Source organism: Cydia strobilella, chromosome 10 (genome assembly GCF_947568885.1).
Source record: "Cydia strobilella chromosome 10, ilCydStro3.1, whole genome shotgun sequence".
NCBI lineage: Eukaryota > Metazoa > Arthropoda > Insecta > Lepidoptera > Tortricidae > Cydia > Cydia strobilella.
In genome coordinates, this window is record NC_086050.1 from 10,218,875 (window position 1) to 10,238,368 (window position 19,494).

Below are 19,494 nucleotides of genomic sequence, written 5' to 3' on the forward strand. Positions count from 1 at the left end.
AAAATGCCATGCAGTTAACTTCATTAACTTACAGGCTCGGTAACTGATTTCGTCCATTACCAAAATTAAATAGTAGTACCCTTAGTAGAACCTATGAAATATGTAAATATGAAATTATGTTAAACCTAAAGCACCCATTTTTGTAACTGTAGTTATTAGTTGTTGTGCATTTATTATTTTTCAACACACTTGCTCAAAACGACGTTTTTATTCCACCGATTTTTGGCTCATAATCCTAGATATTAAACACGCGTGCTCTTTCAGTGTATTACTCCACTCGTGCTTTTTCATTATATTATCCGACTTGAGTTAAGAAGCTAACTGATTGCTAATAATATGCATGGAAATTGAGCCTTCTTTAATTGGTCGGACTGGCGGGCACGGGCGCGCCCGACCGCCTGCGCGGCGCCCGCGGCCGGGGCGAGCGAGGGCCGACCGGCAGTACGAGTATGACAGATGAAACACACAATACTAACTGTTTTAACTATTAAAATTTGATTAATATGAGTTTATTTTTTTTCTCGCAAGTGTGTTGAAAAACGTCGTATGAAACGCGTGTGCATTGGTCATTACACACATCGGCTGTCTTATTGCGCGCTCGCTTACAGCTCGCGCGCACAATATCGCCCCGTGTGTAATGACCAATTTAGCACACTTGTATCATGTACTATTATTGCGCGATGCGATATGTGGCATGTGCAGGATATTTGTTAATTGATGAGGTTTTTATGTGTCAAAAATTTGTAGCATTTCGATATCGAATAAAATGTTTATTTTCTCTAACCATTGTTTTGTTTTTGACATTAATTAATATTTATATTCTAAAGATTCAAAAGGCAGAGTATTCCCCCGTAGGATACAGGGTTGCCACTAGGCCACCACTATCGGTACTGCTAGATTTTTAGTTTAATTGCTCCCAAAATAGTGCCTTGCTGTTTAGTGTAATAAAAACAACTCCCACTAAAGTACGTACGTAGTGCCAACAGACGGGCGTACCGGACCGCGGCCTTGGTCAGGTCAGCTATCGCTTTCTCGTTTTGACTCATAGTGGCGTCCTTAACGGACGTACGGCGAACCACCTACCGCTACTCGATCGAACACACCTCGGACCGTACCAAGGTTACGGTCCGGTACGCCAGTTTGTTAGTGCTTTACCTCTGCTCGGACTTTTGACAGTGTGAACCCTTATAAACATCATATGTCCACAATCTTCGCAACCTGCAGAGCAACCGCAGTTAGCTTGATCTCAGTAGTTACCATTGGTAAAAGATAGGAATAATAAAGGCTTCGTCTCATGGCCCGCTACCCCCGCGCTGCAGTGTGACGAGCCTTATTTCTCAGTAGTTACCACCAAAATATTTTCAGGTATATCATTCCGTGGGTGGCACAAGCTACTTCACTACTATTTACGTTTCAAGTGGTTCCTTCTTGGACCAGCATGGAATAAAACACATAGTCACGTTAACGTGGTTATAATTATCGCGTAAATTACAGGAAGTACGTGCTGGGCCTCTTGTACGCGAACTTGTTGAGTCGCTTGTGGTGGTGCACGCGCTTGGGCAGCGGGAAGCGGATCGCGCTGTTGTGGAACTGCTTCACTTGTGGTCGGCGGCAGGCGGCGGCTTTGATCACCTCCACTTTAATGATCTGAACACAAGAAAAAATACCTTAGATGGATATACATATAACTGATATAACATATATACACAAGGAACTGCGAGACGCCACAAACGCAGGACGCGATGTCTATTGCGTGCAGACGGTCAGGCGTCGCTGACCTGCGCGGTAGCAAGGTCGCGTTTTTATCGCCTGTCACTGTGCTTATAACGTTCTAACAAGTATGTAAGTGCGAGTGACGCATCACGCGACAGGCGGTAAAAACGCGACCATGCTACCGCCACTGATACATTATTCATTTTACCAGAATCAATTATTAAAAAAAACATGCCCTCTAGTTTAGTTTGACAGCCAAACCAGGGGCCAATTGCATAACAACTTGTAACTAATAATTAAGTCTTTATAATCAAAGGAACTGGAAAGTAATATTATTAGTTACAAGTTGTTATGCAATCGGCCCCAGATGACACAATTAATGAATCGAATTTAAACTAACGTGAGACATACTAACTTAGCGATTCCACTCAGGTATTTTTAGTTACTCGCGCGACATGTTTCGGGGATCCTTGGTCTCCATTTTCAAGCACTAACAGTGCCCCAGTGAAATGGAGACGATATATATTTTGGTATTGTTGTTGTTGTTATCGTGTGTGGTGCAAAGCTATACTAAGATATCTGTCGGTATCTTACATTATGATTATTAGGAGTGTGCATGAATTGTACGGTGAAGCACAAGAGCCCCCTGTTTATTGGCGCGAACTATGGCACGTTTCTCTTTTTGATTTTAGCCACTAGATGGCACTACAACGCGCAATAGTGTCATGAAATGTAGGAGTCAGCACTTGCTAATGGCAGGTGTGGCTACAAGTACGTGGGGTCCACACCAATTTTGGTGTCTAGCAGTAGTAATTGCCGCGCACCGCTACGGAACGGCCGCCTGCTCGCGCTCACGTAATAGACGCGTTTTATTTAAGAGTGAACCTTCTGTACCTAGTACTATTATTTATTCTGTGCTAATGGGCATTAATTGTTGGTTTTCGATTCACGACACACCCTCCAATGCGCACGGTCCCTATTTGTTAAAGTAAGTAGAGACGGGCCAAATACTAGTAATATGTATACATATTTTCATATTTGGTGATAAAATTTACTCTAAGATGAATGAATGAATGATCGTTTATTTGCATTAAACAAGCGTGTATATACATAGGTGTTTACCAACATAATTCAAAAGTGGTAAGCCTTAAATACACATCTCCACCAAATTACTAAAAATGGAAAATATAAGAAAGCTGATCAATAATTTAAGTTCCATAAATGATATAACATGTTTTGGTAGTGTTATATTACATTACAGCCATTGACCCTAAATGACCTTGGTAAGAAACATACCTGGATGGAGTGAGCGCGGGCCCTGTGGCGAGCACCCATGTCGCGGTAGCAGGTGGTGACGGCGCCGCCCACGCTGAGGTCGCGGTACTCGCGGTACATGTTGTGCACGCCCGACCGGGACTCGTAGCGCAGCCAGATACCGAAGTTCTTTATCTTGACTGGGGTCTTCTCTGGGATCTCCTGGAATTTCACGTGATTCAAATTAAATGGTGTTTTACATAAAATACAGGTTGTAACAAAAATAGTGGGAATCCATTTAATGGCATATTCTAATATTCATAACAAAAATACGAAGTCGGACTCGCCCACCGAGGGTTCTGTACTTTATAGTATTTGTTGTTATAGCGGCAACAGAAATACATCATCTTTGAAAATCTCAACTGTCTATAGTAGACCCAAAAAAACGGATGACTGGGATCATATCTCTATCTCTCTCACCCTACTTTCGACCACGTATGGAACCCTAATGAAAAACAAACAAAGCCAAAAATAACTGCTTTACACTTTACATACTAGGAAATTAATACCACTCACAAGTTCAAGTTAGTCTGCAAGTTTGTACATGTTATACCTCAATAATGTACATATAGTTTGTCAAAGGACTGTCTTATTTCAAACATAGACAGAGAGAATCATACTATCTTTATCTTACACTAGTAGGTACTAGCATCCAAAAGAATAGGACGAGTATTTTTTTTTGTTCTTATTTACTGGCAATTTGGTTTGACCAACTATATTTGTCATAAACATTTGCTACAAATTTAATAATTAAGAACATTTTGTTGTATTATTATTTGTGATTTTTAGAACTTTTTGGAATTATGTAGTACGATCAGCAGATGTACCATAGAGCTACCATAAGCAGAAGCAGAAGCTTAAGGACAGACTTCTGCTTAAGACAGGACAGGACACAGGACACATTTTAATACCTGGAAATCAATGAGAATTTAGGTAACTGGTATAACAAATAAAAAAGTAAACCTTGATTGAGACAATTTCTCCAGTGGTCTTCTTGAACTTCTTGAGCTGACGCAGGAAGTACCAGAAGCGGGACTTGGCCACAATTGGGTCTGGAGAGAAGATCCTCATTTTGTACAGTGGCGTCTTGGGCTCACTCTCAGAGGGCAGCTTTCGCCCGATGACTTCATATTCCTTCAACTGGAAATTTATAAAAAAAAACAGGTTTATTTACTACACTTCATATATGCAAAGTTGAAATATAGTAGGTACCTATCATTAATTTAGTTATAAGCAGTGATCAGGGTTTAGTATGCCACTCAGGGTAAATGACCCCAATAACTGCTTATTGAAAGTCGTATATTTTATCTGCACTAAAAAAGCTTTTTTTTTTCAAGCAGTTTAAAAGGCGTCCATTATACTATTTTAATTTGATATACCACAGTGTGGCATCCAAAACACCGATCACTGGTTCTTATACTATACTAGCGACCTGCCCCGGCTTTGCACGGGTGCAATGCTGATGTATTATACATATAAACCTTCCTCACTATCTATTAGCGACTTTGTTTTATACTATGTAGTGCTGATAACAAATTTTTGCCTCATAAAAATCAAGCCCCAGAAGTTATATGACAATATAAAAATTATGATAACAAAACAAAAGTTGGGGTAAGTGCCTTGAAAAAAGTATGTAAAACTTTAAGTTGTTACATTCCATACCATACAATGGATGGCACCATATCACAACATGACATAACCTCAAACAAAAATTTCGTTCCTATTTAATTTCACTTCATTAACACAGCGGATGGAAATAGTTATCGTTAAAATCCAAAACGTTGGCACTTTTTGGGCACAAATCATTCTTGCTATATTCTTATTCACACAAGAAACCACTAAATAGAAGTAGCGGCAACGTGTACCGTACTCACACGCGAAAATGAACCTGTCCGTTTAAAGCTTCGTTTCACATTTTAAGGTACTAAATAATTTATATAAATCTTTAAGCGTTAATTTCCACATATTGTATGTTTTTTCACAATTCTTACCTCTCCTTTAGCCTTCATTTCCGGAGGATTTTACCTAAAAAGAATCTGTCAACGGAAGCGGACAGGCGCAAAAGAAAGATGGAGGGCTGGAGGCTGGGTAGCCATTCTGCATAAAATGTTACAGCTTATAAAAATGCACACATAGCATAAGGCCTCTACAGACCTTGCAACAAATATCATGAAAAAAATTTAAAAACATGGAAATTTGGGACACTTGGCAACACTGGCGCACATGTGCGGCAGTCTGTAAGGAAGGATCGCACCGTTTTGACGGTTCGGTGCGATAGTTTGGAAGCCCACGCCAGTACTACTACCTATTCCTAGAATTATATAGGCCGGTATTGTATAGGCCGCTCCAGACTACGCGGCGCGAAGCCGCAAACGCGAGTGTGGTGTGGAGTCGATTTCGCTGATCAGCGAACTAGACTCGACACTCGCATCCACGGCTTCGCGCCGCGATTCGCAAACGAGTGTGGAGTGCCCTTGTCCTTTGATGCCATGAATCTAGTATAACTGGATCGGTCATGAGGGTTGGGGAGAAAAGACCGAACGGGATAGTCCTATGTATCTTTCAGTAGGAGTAGCAGAGAAAGCGCTGTTATTGTTTGTCCTTGTCACAGTCTCACTTTTTTTTTTTATTCCCCACCGTAAATTTAGTATGGTTTATGGTGGGCTACAAATCTACTTGACCAATCATATTGTCGCATTGCGTATGTTCTGTCCCTCACGGGCGCACGAGTATAGCTCATCTATGTAATGCTAGGGTCTATGTTTGATGTCATTATTTGAGTAGATGTTGAACGGAGACAGCCTGTCATTGTCAAATAGTTTTTATCGACGTTGACGTTTAACGTCATCTAAAACTCAAATTCCTTTCATACTCAGGCTGAGTAAGGCACTAAAGTTAACATGTAATATTTATTATACTAGGAATAGGAATCTTTCTGTACAATTGTATATTGTGTTGTATTTGCGTACAAATTCAGTGCTTTCGTTATAAAAATAAATGTAAAAATTCTATTATGACATAATTATCCGTGATACTAGCATTTTGGTAATCAAAAATGATTCGTAAACTTTTTCCAAGAGTGGTCAAATATGGATTAGTCAGTGGAGTAGCAATCGGTAGTACTGCGTATGCTTTGAATTATGATTACAATAGTAATGTGTTTGTGAGGATTTCAAGGACAGCAGTGACGGCTATAGAAATCGGCAAGACCTATAATGATATGTTGTACAGTAAAGAATGGGATAAGGAATCGAAGGAATACAAACAAATTAGAAGTGCAGCCCACCTTATATGCGCGGAGAAATTGTTGGAGCTCTGCAAAGCTAACAAAGGTGCTTATATTAAGGTTGGGCAGCATGTTGGAGCATTAGAATACTTATTACCCTCTGAATATGTCACCACTATGCGAGTTTTGCATAAAGATGCGCCACAGAACACTGTAGAAGAACTGTATACAGTTATTAAAGAAGACCTGAATAAAGATGTAAGTATTCAGCTTCAAGTGTTTTATTAAAATATTTGATGTAATCAATGTTACATGTATTTGCCTATTTATTGCTTACAGCTATGATCTTTCAGTCTTTTAATCAGAGACAAACAGTAGGGTATTAGAGTATGAGAATGTTGTGTAGTTTTTTGTACACGTGTTAGGACATGTTACCTTTGTAAAAGATTGCTTCATGTTCTGGGACACCATCATTTTGACTTAACCCATAGAGTGCCCTTATATCACACGTGTGATACTAAATCCATACTACTGTGATACTGGGGTGCTCCACAGGTTAAAGGTGTTGTGCGTAAGGGTACCATTTTGGTGGTTTAATTTAAGACTATTGTATTAAAAGTTATTTAAAGTGACCATCATATATATCGGAGCGGCCATGGTGGTCAAAAATATCTGAACATGCCTTTTAAGGTTGTGATAATAAGCTTTGTTCAGATGTGTGAACACCTCAGCCTCTATATATCTGATGGCAACTGTACAAACAGCAACACTCAACTGTCCATCAGTGGACCTTACGCCTTTTGTAATAACATTTACAAACTGTCAGTTAACAGTGTGTAACAATAATTTTTCACATTTTGTTATATTTCAGCCTGACACTTTATTTGACGACTTTGATGAGAAACCACTGGGAACGGCCTCACTAGCTCAAGTCCATAAAGCCAAACTAAAAGATGGAACACTAGTTGCGGTTAAAGTTCAGCACCATTTTGTGAAAAAGCACATTGAAATAGACATCATATGGATGGAATTAGTTTTAAGAATGATGATGAAAGTATTTCCAGATTTTGAACTGGCTTGGCTCATAGATGAAACAAAGAGGAATATTGCTAAAGAATTGGACTTTTTACAAGAAGGGAGAAATGCTGAAAAAGTTGCCAAAATGTTTAGCCATTACAAATGGCTGAAGGTTCCAAAGATATATTGGGATTTCAGTACTTCAAGGGTTTTGGTTATGGATTATGTGGAAGGGGGCCATGTTAATGATCTAAAATATATTGATGTAAGTATCCAGGATTTCATTCATATAAAATACCAAATTTCATTTTCAAAAGTGATTCATTATTTTGAAGTTGCTTGTATGACCGAAACCTTTTTTTTTATGACACAGTTACCTGACGTTACCTGAGGTTACGAACTCAAAACTTCCCCTAATTGCCACACAAAGAATCTGTCTATCAATCTTTGTCACAGGTTTTTTTATTGGTTAAGTTTACAATACCTGGAAAAAAATACATACATACATGATACAGCAAAATAATAAATTGAATGAGATTTTTTAATATTAGTTGTTTTAAATTTCCATATCTGCTGGCGTATGATGGATGGCTTTATCCACGTGATAAAATAAACATAATTTTTTAACACCCTGCGAGATTGAAAGTGATGGACACTTTTTTATCACATAGACATGAACAACCATCATATGTATTGGTAAAAATTATCCTACAAACATCTTAAAGACAAATTATGAATGTATCAAACACTTTAATTGGTTTCAAGTGTCTGGTCAGTAAGCCTTCATATATTTTCTATCTCATAATTCTAGAATCACAAGATAGACCGCGCAGATTTGTGCCGAAAGCTAGGCGACCTGTACTCCCATATGATCTTCATCAGTGGGTTTGTGCACAGTGACCCGCACCCCGGCAACATTTTGCTGAGGAAAGAGCCTGGCGAAAAGGAAACTACCATGTATCTGCTGGATCACGGTTTGTATGCTGTAAGTTTTATATTTCTCATAAGCTGTGTATAATACTATATCAGTCTAATTTATGGTATTTGGATTGGTATGACTGCTGTTTGCCATCTGAAAGAAAGCAATTAAGACTGGAATATTTGGACATGGTTGTAATGTATATACATTAGAGACACAAATAAAAATATTTTGTATTCATTTAATTACCTATTTGTATACAATTTACGTTCCATTTCTGTTCGTTTGTTCTTTATCATACTAATGAAATATTCACTACTGAGTGACCTTGAACAGTCCACTAATTGCGGTGGGTGCAACAGGCCCTTTTTAGTGTGGGTTGGTTCCTTTTTTGCAGAATTACACCCACAATTGCATAGTTGTTAAAAGAAAAGGATAGTCTGTGATAAATGCTTGCATTGAGAACACAGACCACCCCCTAGGCGGTTTTCTGTGAATGATAATTATTTTTTTCTAATGCTGTTTTGCAGAATCTCACGGATAAGTTCCGGTACCACTACTCAAAGCTGTGGCTGGCCATAATAGGGAGGGACCGCGAGGAAATGCGTTTGCACTCCGAAGCCCTGGGGATTCGCAGCCAACTGTACGGGCTGTTCGCGTGCATCGTGACCGGTCGCCCGTGGGAGTCAATCATGAAAGGCATCAAGGATACCAAGCCGTCTAGCAGTGAGGTATGTTGCTATGTTTTCATTTTTATGCTTTTTTATGACAATTTGCGGAGTCATGACAAATCTTATATTGCCTCTGTTTACCGTGATATTTTTCAGAAATAAAGCATTATATCGGATGCCAAAAACGCTCTAAAGGCTTCTAAACGTCGGTATGTAGGTATTATAATTACAACACGATATAATCCATTCATTTTTTTTTCTTTTGCAAGAAAATGTTAAATAATCGTGAGTTCTAGCCTCACCGGCGCCTAATAGAGCGAAAAACATGGAATACTGTTCTCATCTATGGGCAGGGGCACCTCAATACCAGCTTCTCCCTCTGGACCGCATCCAGCGAAGAGCGACTCGAATTGTCGACTGCCAGCGTATTTCGGAACGGCTTGACTCCTTGGCGCTGCATAGAGATGTGGCCTCGCTCTGCATTTTCTATCGCGTGTATAACGGGGAGTGCTCCGAGGAATTGTTGGGATTAATCCCTGCAGCCTCTTTTCGCCATCGCCCTACGCGACAACATTACCATCCTCACCACTTAGATGGTTGGCAGTCCTCAACTGTGCGTTTCTCTAGAAACTTCCTGCCTCGCACAGCTAAACTGTGGAATGAACGGTCGCCTGCGGTATTTCCGGACCGATATGACCTTCAAACCTTCAAGAAAAGAGCGTATTCTCATTTTAAAGGCCGGCAACGCACTTACAACCCCTCTGGTGTTGCGGGTGTCCATGGGCGGCGGTAATCGCTTACCATCAGGTGATCCGTCTACTCGTTTGCCTCCTATTTCATAAAAAAAAGAGGGTATTAAAATATAAATGTGTGTATTATATTATAAGATACATTGCTAAGAAAAGAAAGGACAGGATAATTGTCATACATCAAACTTTTAATGTAACTCCGCCTCTTCAAAAATCGGAGTTGCAAGGATGCTATTCATTCTACCAATATCACATAAGAATAAATAAATAAATAAAATATCTCTTTTGTAAAGACATGAACAGAGGTGACAGGTGACGCTGTGCGTCACTCCAGCCTTCATCCACTCACTCCAAGGCTCGATAAGGATTTCTCTGTAGACTTACATCTGGAACCTTGAGTTTTTATTTGTTTATTCGCATTTTTAGCAACCGTAATCTGCAGAAGTGGTAATTGATTGCGTAAATCTCAATTACATTATTTACATGGTCAATAACTCAAATGTAAGTATTGAAATAGGCGCGAAATTGTTTGCCTATATGAGCAATATTTATGTTTACTAATGCTTGACATATATTGCTAGCACACGCGACTGCAAGGTCTCTTAACTTAATATACTACTATCTCAAAATATATCATATCCACGACAAGGGGCTATACCTAATTATGTATGAAGGCGCAGAAATACGCTTGACTTTTCAAAATGAAGGCTTTAAAATCTCAGACATTTTTTGTTTTATTGTGCTAAAGGATGATGACAAACATGCCATGAATTAATATTTTTTGCTTAACTATGAGCATTAATTTCTATCATCAATTCATCATGCATCTGCATATTCCGTAGTTCATTGATTGTAAAGTCGACGTCGGGTCGGGTAAACTCTTAATACAAATTCGTTTGACAATCCAGTGACCACAACACGCAGCATAGCGCCAAATATTTTAACTGACAAACAAGAGGCACTCTCTTAGATTAACATCTCTTCTGCAATCAATAACTTTCTGATTTAAGAATGTCTCGGAGAAAAATAAGTAAACCGAATAGGCACTAAGTACTTATTTTATTCTAGATACAACTAGACATTACGTATTTAATTTTCTGCGCCGTTCTGAATCCCAATATCTTTAATATTTGTTTTAATGGCACAATCTTCATTTCCAGAAAACAGTGTTCCAAAACGAACTCCCGAACTTCGCGCACTACATAACGCAATGTTTGGAGCACGTCGACCGGCAGGCTCTGCTAGTACTAAAAACCAATGACTTGATCCGGAGCATTGAGTACGCAGTTGGTATGCAGGAGCGGATGTGCGGTTTCTTAGTTATGACGAAATGCTGTATAGAGAGCGTCTACAAGCTCGAATACAAGGTACTTAATAAAACTCATAAGTTAGTTAGTGATAAAGCTATAGGTAGTACTGAAAAATGACTCTAGTCAGCACAGTTGATTGTGAATCTCAACATAAACTTTTTAAACCCCAATAATATTTATTAAAAATGTCGTGTAGAGAGAGGCTATAACTAAATATTTTAGTATGTATGTATGTCGCCCCAAAAACAAGGTATCACATCAGATAATACCACACTATAAAACAATAAAGACTCACGATAGTGACCAATATCCAAAGTATCCAAACCTTTAAGTAAGGTCGTGCGGCTGGATCACAAATCACAATATCAAATACTCGTAGCATAATAAAAATCGTTTCCGTTTAAGCGATTGGCGTAAATATCTAAAATTAAAATTGTGAAATAATTTCAGTTGACCTTTCACCTTCACCTTGTAGCATCTCATACCTGGGTCCTAACTCCCAGTCCTTACTCCCACGGGCTGATGCTCTGGATTCTCCAATCGGCTATAATTCCTTAACGCTTTTGCCTTGTCTTCCTGTCTGATTCTCGTCTTCCAAATTACTCTCTGAAACTTTTGATTTAAAATGTTTTACTTTCTGGCTACCATTTCCAATTCTCCCTAAACTCCTTCTACCCTAATACGGCCCTGACCCGTCCGGTTACTTACCTTGCTGTTTTTCTAATCACTTCATGTTTTTATAATGATTTCAAAGCTAATCGACCTAAAATTCACTATAAATTTTCCTTGACATATTTGTTTCTTTGTTTTGACATAATCCGTCAAACTAATAATTTACTCTAAATTCTTTAGCATGAAGTTTAGGTCGTATAGTTTTCAAGTAGTTTGTTCTAAATTTTACCTAAAAATTGTTACTGGTGAACAAATATTTTCAAATATTTTCAAAATTAATAACGAAGTAAAGAAGAATTCTAGAAAATGTTATTGCTAGCTATATAAGCGGCCCAGCGGACATCTGAATTCAGTTTGCTTCTAGTTCCCAACAAAGGAACATCAGTTGTAAGGGTCCGTGCGGGGCCAAGCCAGGCCCCGCACCATCAAGAAACCCTCGATCGCGCTCATTAAAAGGTTACCTGTGTTCCTGGCGAAGTCTGGCGCTCTCTGCACGCACCCAAGTCCGGTGGTGCTTTGCAGTTGCTCTAGCGGAGCGCCTCGTCTCCTAGGCGCGCGCTATCGGCGCGCCTCGCCTCAACAGGCGCGTGCTGTCACCGCGCCTCGCCCGCTATCGGCGCGCCTCGCCTCAACAGGCGCGTGTTGTCACTGCGCCTCGCCTCTTTGAAGAGCGTACTTATCAGCGCGCCTTACCCAGCGCGCCTTACCGTGCGCGCGCTATCAGCGCGCCTTACCCAGCGAGCCTTACCGTGCGCGTGCTACCAGCGCGCCTTACTGTGCGCGTGCTGCCAGCACGCCTCACCTTTGCGCGTGCTATCTGCGCGCCTTACCTTTGCGCGTGCTATCTGCGTGCCTTACTCTTGCGCGTGCTATCTGCGCGCCTTACTGTGCGCGTGCTACCAGCGCGCCTCACCTTGCGCGTGCTATCTGCGCGCCTTACCTTTGCGCGTGCTATCTGCGCGCCTTACTGTGCGCGTGCTACCAGCGCGCCTCACCTTGCGCGTGCTATCAGCGCGCCTATCCGTGTGCGTGCTCCTGCCTTGCACGTGCTATTAGCGCGACTATAAACTTTATTTTATTCTTTTTGTAATTTAAACCATCTGTAGCGTGTCATATTTAGACAATAGCCGTTAAATAAAGAACCTACCCCTGTTATATCTATCTTTCCTTTCTACCTCCTCACTCCCAGCTCCGTTACTCACTCCTCCAATATACGTGGAGGAGGGAGTAACGTGACAGTTTTGGCGCCCAACTTTTAAATTTACCGGCTTTCTTAATCCACTAAATTCTAAATTATAGACAGAATCCGTGTCTTTAAATCTTAAATAACTTTTCGGCCTCTTTCTGTTTAATTTTCTATTTCCTTAGTCAATATGGCACGTTTTTTAGATTATCTTATTATAGCAATCAGACTAGATAGCTACTTTTTTTATCACTTTTATTTCTAATGATGTATTTTTATAGGTCTTTAACTTTATAATAATTGTACTTCTTTTACTTTGCAGCTCAGCCCGTCCTCCTCCTCCCCTTTGTCCTTCTTCAAGCTCGTTTTCATTCTTCATTAACTGTCATTTTCCATTTCTTTCATTTTGTGTGATTGTATTCATCTGTAAATATTTCTTCATTCTCGGGTGGCTTAATAAGCCAGGTGCCCTTCTTTTTCTTTTCTTCACCCTGCAGAGCGGTAGTCCAACTCTGAAGAAAAAAATAAGCCTTATGGTCAAACACTACTTTTTTTTACTCTACTGTGGTAGGTCTACCCCTACCACAACCTAGAAGTCGGCTCTACCCCTACTCTCTATTCTCGTCGGCTCTAAACCGACTAGAACTTGTATATAGACTTATCTTCGCGGAGCGGCTGACTACTCCCTTAAAATAAGCCTTAGGTCGTTCATTATTATCTTATTATCTTTTCCAGTGGAGCGGCTGACTACTCCCTTCTATAAAGAAGCCTCAGGTCATAGCGAGGACTTCTTAGGAGTGTGTGTCATAGAGCGTGAACCACATCCCCTTCCTTTGCCAGAGACTTATGAATGCGTGATTATGACAGGCGATGTATGAGTGCAGGGAAGTTCCTCGATCTATTCATCTTCTTCTCCATTATATCACTCATCCTCTCATTCCATTTATTCATCCCCATTAACGAGCTTGCTCTTTCTTTCTTCTGACTTACTGACTTACCTACCCACTTAATTACTTACCTACTTACTTACTTACTTACCTACTTACCTTACTTCCTTTACTTTCCCCTAAACTTAACTCTTCACAAAAAAAAAACTTTTCCGTTTAAGATTACGACAAAGTTTTTTTTTCCGTGGTTTTTGGGGTAATGTAGCATCTCATACCTGGGTCCTAACTCCCAGTCCTTACTCCCACGGGCTGATGCTCTGGATTCTCCAATCGGCTATAATTCCTTAACGCTTTTGCCTTGTCTTCCTGTCTGATTCTCGTCTTCCAAATTACTCTCTGAAACTTTTGATTTAAAATGTTTTACTTTCTGGCTACCATTTCCAATTCTCCCTAAACTCCTTCTACCCTAATACGGCCCTGACCCGTCCGGTTACTTACCTTGCTGTTTTTCTAATCACTTCATGTTTTTATAATGATTTCAAAGCTAATCGACCTAAAATTCACTATAAATTTTCCTTGACATATTTGTTTCTTTGTTTTGACATAATCCGTCAAACTAATAATTTACTCTAAATTCTTTAGCATGAAGTTTAGGTCGTATAGTTTTCAAGTAGTTTGTTCTAAATTTTACCTAAAAATTGTTACTGGTGAACAAATATTTTCAAATATTTTCAAAATTAATAACGAAGTAAAGAAGAATTCTAGAAAATGTTATTGCTAGCTATATAAGCGGCCCAGCGGACATCTGAATTCAGTTTGCTTCTAGTTCCCAACAAAGGAACATCAGTTGTAAGGGTCCGTGCGGGGCCAAGCCAGGCCCCGCACCATCAAGAAACCCTCGATCGCGCTCATTAAAAGGTTACCTGTGTTCCTGGCGAAGTCTGGCGCTCTCTGCACGCACCCAAGTCCGGTGGTGCTTTGCAGTTGCTCTAGCGGAGCGCCTCGTCTCCTAGGCGCGCGCTATCGGCGCGCCTCGCCTCAACAGGCGCGTGCTGTCACCGCGCCTCGCCCGCTATCGGCGCGCCTCGCCTCAACAGGCGCGTGTTGTCACTGCGCCTCGCCTCTTTGAAGAGCGTACTTATCAGCGCGCCTTACCCAGCGCGCCTTACCGTGCGCGCGCTATCAGCGCGCCTTACCCAGCGAGCCTTACCGTGCGCGTGCTACCAGCGCGCCTTACTGTGCGCGTGCTGCCAGCACGCCTCACCTTTGCGCGTGCTATCTGCGCGCCTTACCTTTGCGCGTGCTATCTGCGTGCCTTACTCTTGCGCGTGCTATCTGCGCGCCTTACTGTGCGCGTGCTACCAGCGCGCCTCACCTTGCGCGTGCTATCTGCGCGCCTTACCTTTGCGCGTGCTATCTGCGCGCCTTACTGTGCGCGTGCTACCAGCGCGCCTCACCTTGCGCGTGCTATCAGCGCGCCTATCCGTGTGCGTGCTCCTGCCTTGCACGTGCTATTAGCGCGACTATAAACTTTATTTTATTCTTTTTGTAATTTAAACCATCTGTAGCGTGTCATATTTAGACAATAGCCGTTAAATAAAGAACCTACCCCTGTTATATCTATCTTTCCTTTCTACCTCCTCACTCCCAGCTCCGTTACTCACTCCTCCAATATACGTGGAGGAGGGAGTAACGTGACAACCTATCATCCTAAGGCACAGCCATACAAGGAAAAAATCCAAAGTTTGTCAGTGTTTGAAATGCAACTCTGTCCCTATTATAGTATATAATCCAGTAACTTTGTCGCCTTTTGTAACGACCGAGGTTCGTGTTCTCTAGAAGTTGAACACAAGTAATTTAACATTATTAAACATAATCATTTTTGTTTCAGAACGCCAATTCAGCATTGAGAAGGCAGTATCTCAGCCTGAAATTTAGGTGGTCCATGTTGACTCTTTATCTGTACTCAGTGTTTCTGTCTTTGAAGGAAAAGTTCACATCACCCAGCGTGCGCGTTACAGTTCAATCAACGGTTAATCAAACCTTCATACAGTAAACGGAGTAAAAACTGCAAAATGCGCTAAGAAAAGCGACCAACGCCATCATTGAGAGTTTTTTATAATTTCGCTGTTGCTCGTTAAGATGTTTCTTATGCTAGAGCTTAGTTAGACTATATTTTAGTATAAATGTGAAGTGAAAAGTCTGACCATTCTCCAAATAGCCTCATTTATGCTTCAGTTTTACATTAACTTATCATTTTCTATTGTACCTAGCTTTAAAAACTAGTGTTATTAAATTATTTTATTAGTTTATACTAAACTCTGGCAATTATGAGTAAAGTGACGTTATCGTGTTGTCTTTATGAAAATATTAACTTACCATTTTTAAGCCTTATTACATTGGGATAAGGTTTACAAATCGTCTGATTAATTTGTCTTCGACTGTACAGGGAGAGTCCTAGTTTTTATAGAATCTACGAAAAAACAGTATATTAATTTCTTCCGTTATTATACTGGCAGTTAGCTGGCTTTTCATTAGCTTTCGCGCCGTTTTGGAGCACTTTTATGAAATATTAGTGCAGACAAAACCAATTTCTACTAGTCACGAGTAGTCCATTGTCATACCTCGATAGGGCTTATCATTATGATAAGTATGTGTACTGCAAAAGTACCTTCTAAAATGTATATTTTGATAATTGTATGTATAAAATCATTATGCGCTCAAATCTACAAGTTATTTTTGTATTATTGTAACATGTTTTAAGGGGCCCACTGACCATCAGTCCGCCGGACGATATCGGCCTGTCAGTTAGAACAAAAATTTGACAGTTCCGAACAACTGACAGGCCGATATCGTCCGACGGACTAATAGTCAGTGGGCCCCTTTAGAGACCGTTTTCATGAAGTCCAATGTTGTTATTTAAATAAATGAATATATTGAACAAGCTTTTATTTCAGGTGTACTTTACACTTTGATTTGGCTTTACTGCGTATATTTGTATAATTTTTTACGGCTTCAAATCTTGTACCTATTAACTTAAAAATGAACCACTTCCTGATATCTGATTCAGAAAAATTTGGAGTACCTACTTACCCATACTACATACCCATGGCAATACAATAATATGCTAACATGGAGCTAATCTGATGATGTAGAAGGTAGCAAACGGAACTCCTTGATGGAAAAATACAAACACATCGAGTGATAGACGTGCAAATGAGAAATACAATCAGCAATGTCACAAAAAAGCGTGTCACAAAAAACTTTTTGGCAGTAATTTGTTTATTTCACAACAAGGTACTACGTTTTAATTTTATCCTCTAAACTCGACAATTTGTCGCTTAGAGCCATTAGGTCGTCTTGAAGCTTGAGTAAGATAATTCCGAAGTTTTCTCGATTCCTTCGACTGGGTAATTTGAATAATAAGGATGTTGAAGAAATTTTGCAAGAAAGCTCAGAGCTCTTGTATTCCGGTGGCAAGGTGTTCATAAAACACTTCTGTCGTAATTTATTGACTTCTTTAGTGGGTGCCGGCATGGTTTGGGCTGAAAAAGATATATAATAATGTCGTTGTCTTAAAATCATAAACCTACTTATTCAATTAACCCATTACCTACTGATAGGCAGGTACTTGAGAGGAAACAGTCAATGTTACCTACTTCCATTTTGGGACCTAGACGATTGTGTATGGTTGTAAATAGCAAAGAGGATATAATATTATAGAGCGGTGCTGTCATAGTATTTTTGTAAACACAGTAAATTCACTGCCATCTATCGACACACTTTAAAACAAAAAATGAAGATTTATAAAATCACGATAAAAATGTATTTAAATATGGATAAATGTTTTTTTTTATTTGCATTAATTATTTTTATGATTTTGACCCATGTTCTTTCACTGATATCCGTTAAAATTGTTAAATAACAAACGAAACCGTCAACGCCTTCTATACGAGAGTAGGCCAAAGGTAGTGGCGCCATCTGATCGAGAGTCAAACTTTCGTGATTTTCGAGGCACGTTTTTTCCTTAGACTGTATCCATCTATTACGGAGTTATATCTTCTTTGTAAATAGATACAGTACAGCAAAGGAACGGAAAGCCAGATGGGTATTAAGTAATTAGGGTGGAAGGCCAATTCACAAACTATTTTGTAATGAGATTGGTTTGGTCCGCATTCGATAAAGCCTTATGTTATGTTTACAGATGTTCCTAATGTGACAACATTTATGAGATTGACAAGCGCTTAACCAATGGCGAGAGGCTTTTCAACCAGCGTTGCCGGTTCAAAATTGTGAATGGACGCTTTGAGGGTTTTTTTGTCAATAAATTTTAGTAGATCAAAGCAAAGACTTACTTGATTCGATGTCTTTGAAATCCTGCTGAGTGTGTTGAGACTCTGCTTGTGACTTGTCGCAATCTGTAACGGACGCCGCGGCGGAGGAACGAATTTCGCTACCCATCGTCAACATGTTATGTTTGAATGCTGTTAACAATGCGGCCATAGTCATTATTACTATATTACGATTATTTACTCCGACTACTACCTACTAGGATTAAAAAAAACCAAACGGTAAAAGTACCTATGAAATGTTTCTTTCTATAAATTATTACTGTGCAAGGACTAAACATGACGTAAATACGAGGTACAAATACGGTTACGAGTAGTATTTAAGAAAGCAGTACATTTCGCAAATTGTGAACTTCGATCTTCGCGGTTCCCTGCTTGGAATCCAAATCACCAGAATCCCTTCAGCAAACTTCCTAATGTCTTCAGGTTCCAGAAAGATTTTAAAACGAAAAAAGACTATACCTATATTATACTATGTACCTACCTTTTTTGCCAAAAGGTACCTTTTACACGTACTTTCTAAGTTACATTTTTACTTACTTTGCATGTTTTTCGCCGGCCACACCTCCAGTATGAAAGGTTTCTGAGGATCGTTCCCTTTCCGCAGTTCTGTCAAAGGTAACTCGACGTCGTTCGACTTGAGAACGATAACCTCTTCGCAGAAATCCGGCAGGTCTAGCAAGTGCCATATTTTCTGCCGCAGAACTGATATGGAGGCTGAGGGTTTTACTGATAGGTAGCGCAGATTGTCATTTGGAACTGAGGACAGGGAGGTGTAAATGGTGTAATCAATTTTGTGGCACCCCTGCATACATTTTTGTATCCAGGGGTGCCATTAAGGTAATAGTTTTGCTGACTGTAGGTATATAATAGGCGAGGCGTGGCGTTTAAAGGGATATCAAGAGCGAGATCTAGGCAAATGAAGAAAATTTCGATTTTGGCGGTCGGCCTCTGAATGAGACATATACAACTTGTGCTATGTAGGTAAGGTATACATATACTTACGACCGATATCGTATCGACGAATTATAAGAAACGATATATTTTCCTTCTTGAACAGTCTGCCAGGCGCCTTCAGGATTTTCGTCAAAGACATGGCTGATGGTTAATTCCACATCGGTTATTATGTGTCTTTTGCCATGAATTTCTTACTAAAATTGTCAAATATAAACAATAACATCAATTTCTTCTCAATATCATGACAGTTTTTTGATTGAAATAATCAAATGAGAAGTTTTTTCGACTATGACCTATGACTATGATCGATGACAGTGGATGACAGAGTGTGAATCATGAAGGTTTTACACGGGACTGGCCCCGATATCACGTACAGTCACGGACTAATTGTTGATCCATTTTGGGCATATTTTGGGTTTACTTTACATTGGACATTAGTATTGACAACCAAATTAGCTTGAACCCTAAATGGCTCAACATAATTAGTCTGTGACCGTACATATCGCTCTCCCACATGGTGCAAACGA

At 40.0% G+C, this 19,494-nt stretch overlaps 3 protein-coding genes across 3 annotated transcripts; 1 reads left to right on the top strand and 2 right to left on the bottom strand.

The window, feature by feature from the left end:
* Nucleotides 1-1,456: 1,456 nt before the first annotated feature.
* LOC134744985 (large ribosomal subunit protein eL20) lies at nt 1,457-5,150 on the bottom strand. Its single transcript, XM_063678940.1, has 4 exons — nt 5,019-5,150; nt 3,991-4,167; nt 3,010-3,189; nt 1,457-1,647 (listed from the first exon to the last, which is right to left on the bottom strand). Exons 1-4 carry the CDS (start codon nt 5,034-5,036, stop codon nt 1,489-1,491), a joined length of 534 nt encoding a protein of 177 aa, XP_063535010.1. The 5' UTR covers nt 5,037-5,150; the 3' UTR covers nt 1,457-1,488.
* A 743-nt stretch (nt 5,151-5,893) lies between these two features.
* Nucleotides 5,894-16,435, top strand: LOC134744599 (aarF domain-containing kinase 1). The gene is made up of 6 exons (XM_063678461.1): nt 5,894-6,511; nt 7,125-7,535; nt 8,082-8,255; nt 8,720-8,920; nt 10,770-10,976; nt 15,553-16,435. The coding sequence occupies exons 1-6, from the start codon at nt 6,083-6,085 to the stop codon at nt 15,715-15,717; spliced, it is 1,587 nt and encodes a 528-aa protein (XP_063534531.1). The 5' UTR covers nt 5,894-6,082; the 3' UTR covers nt 15,718-16,435.
* Nucleotides 16,436-16,961: 526 nt separating this feature from the next.
* LOC134744766 (uncharacterized) lies at nt 16,962-19,224 on the bottom strand. The gene is made up of 4 exons (XM_063678680.1): nt 19,016-19,224; nt 18,551-18,769; nt 18,017-18,145; nt 16,962-17,206 (listed from the first exon to the last, which is right to left on the bottom strand). Exons 1-4 carry the CDS (start codon nt 19,104-19,106, stop codon nt 16,962-16,964), a joined length of 684 nt encoding a protein of 227 aa, XP_063534750.1. The 5' UTR covers nt 19,107-19,224.
* Nucleotides 19,225-19,494: the final 270 nt, after the last annotated feature.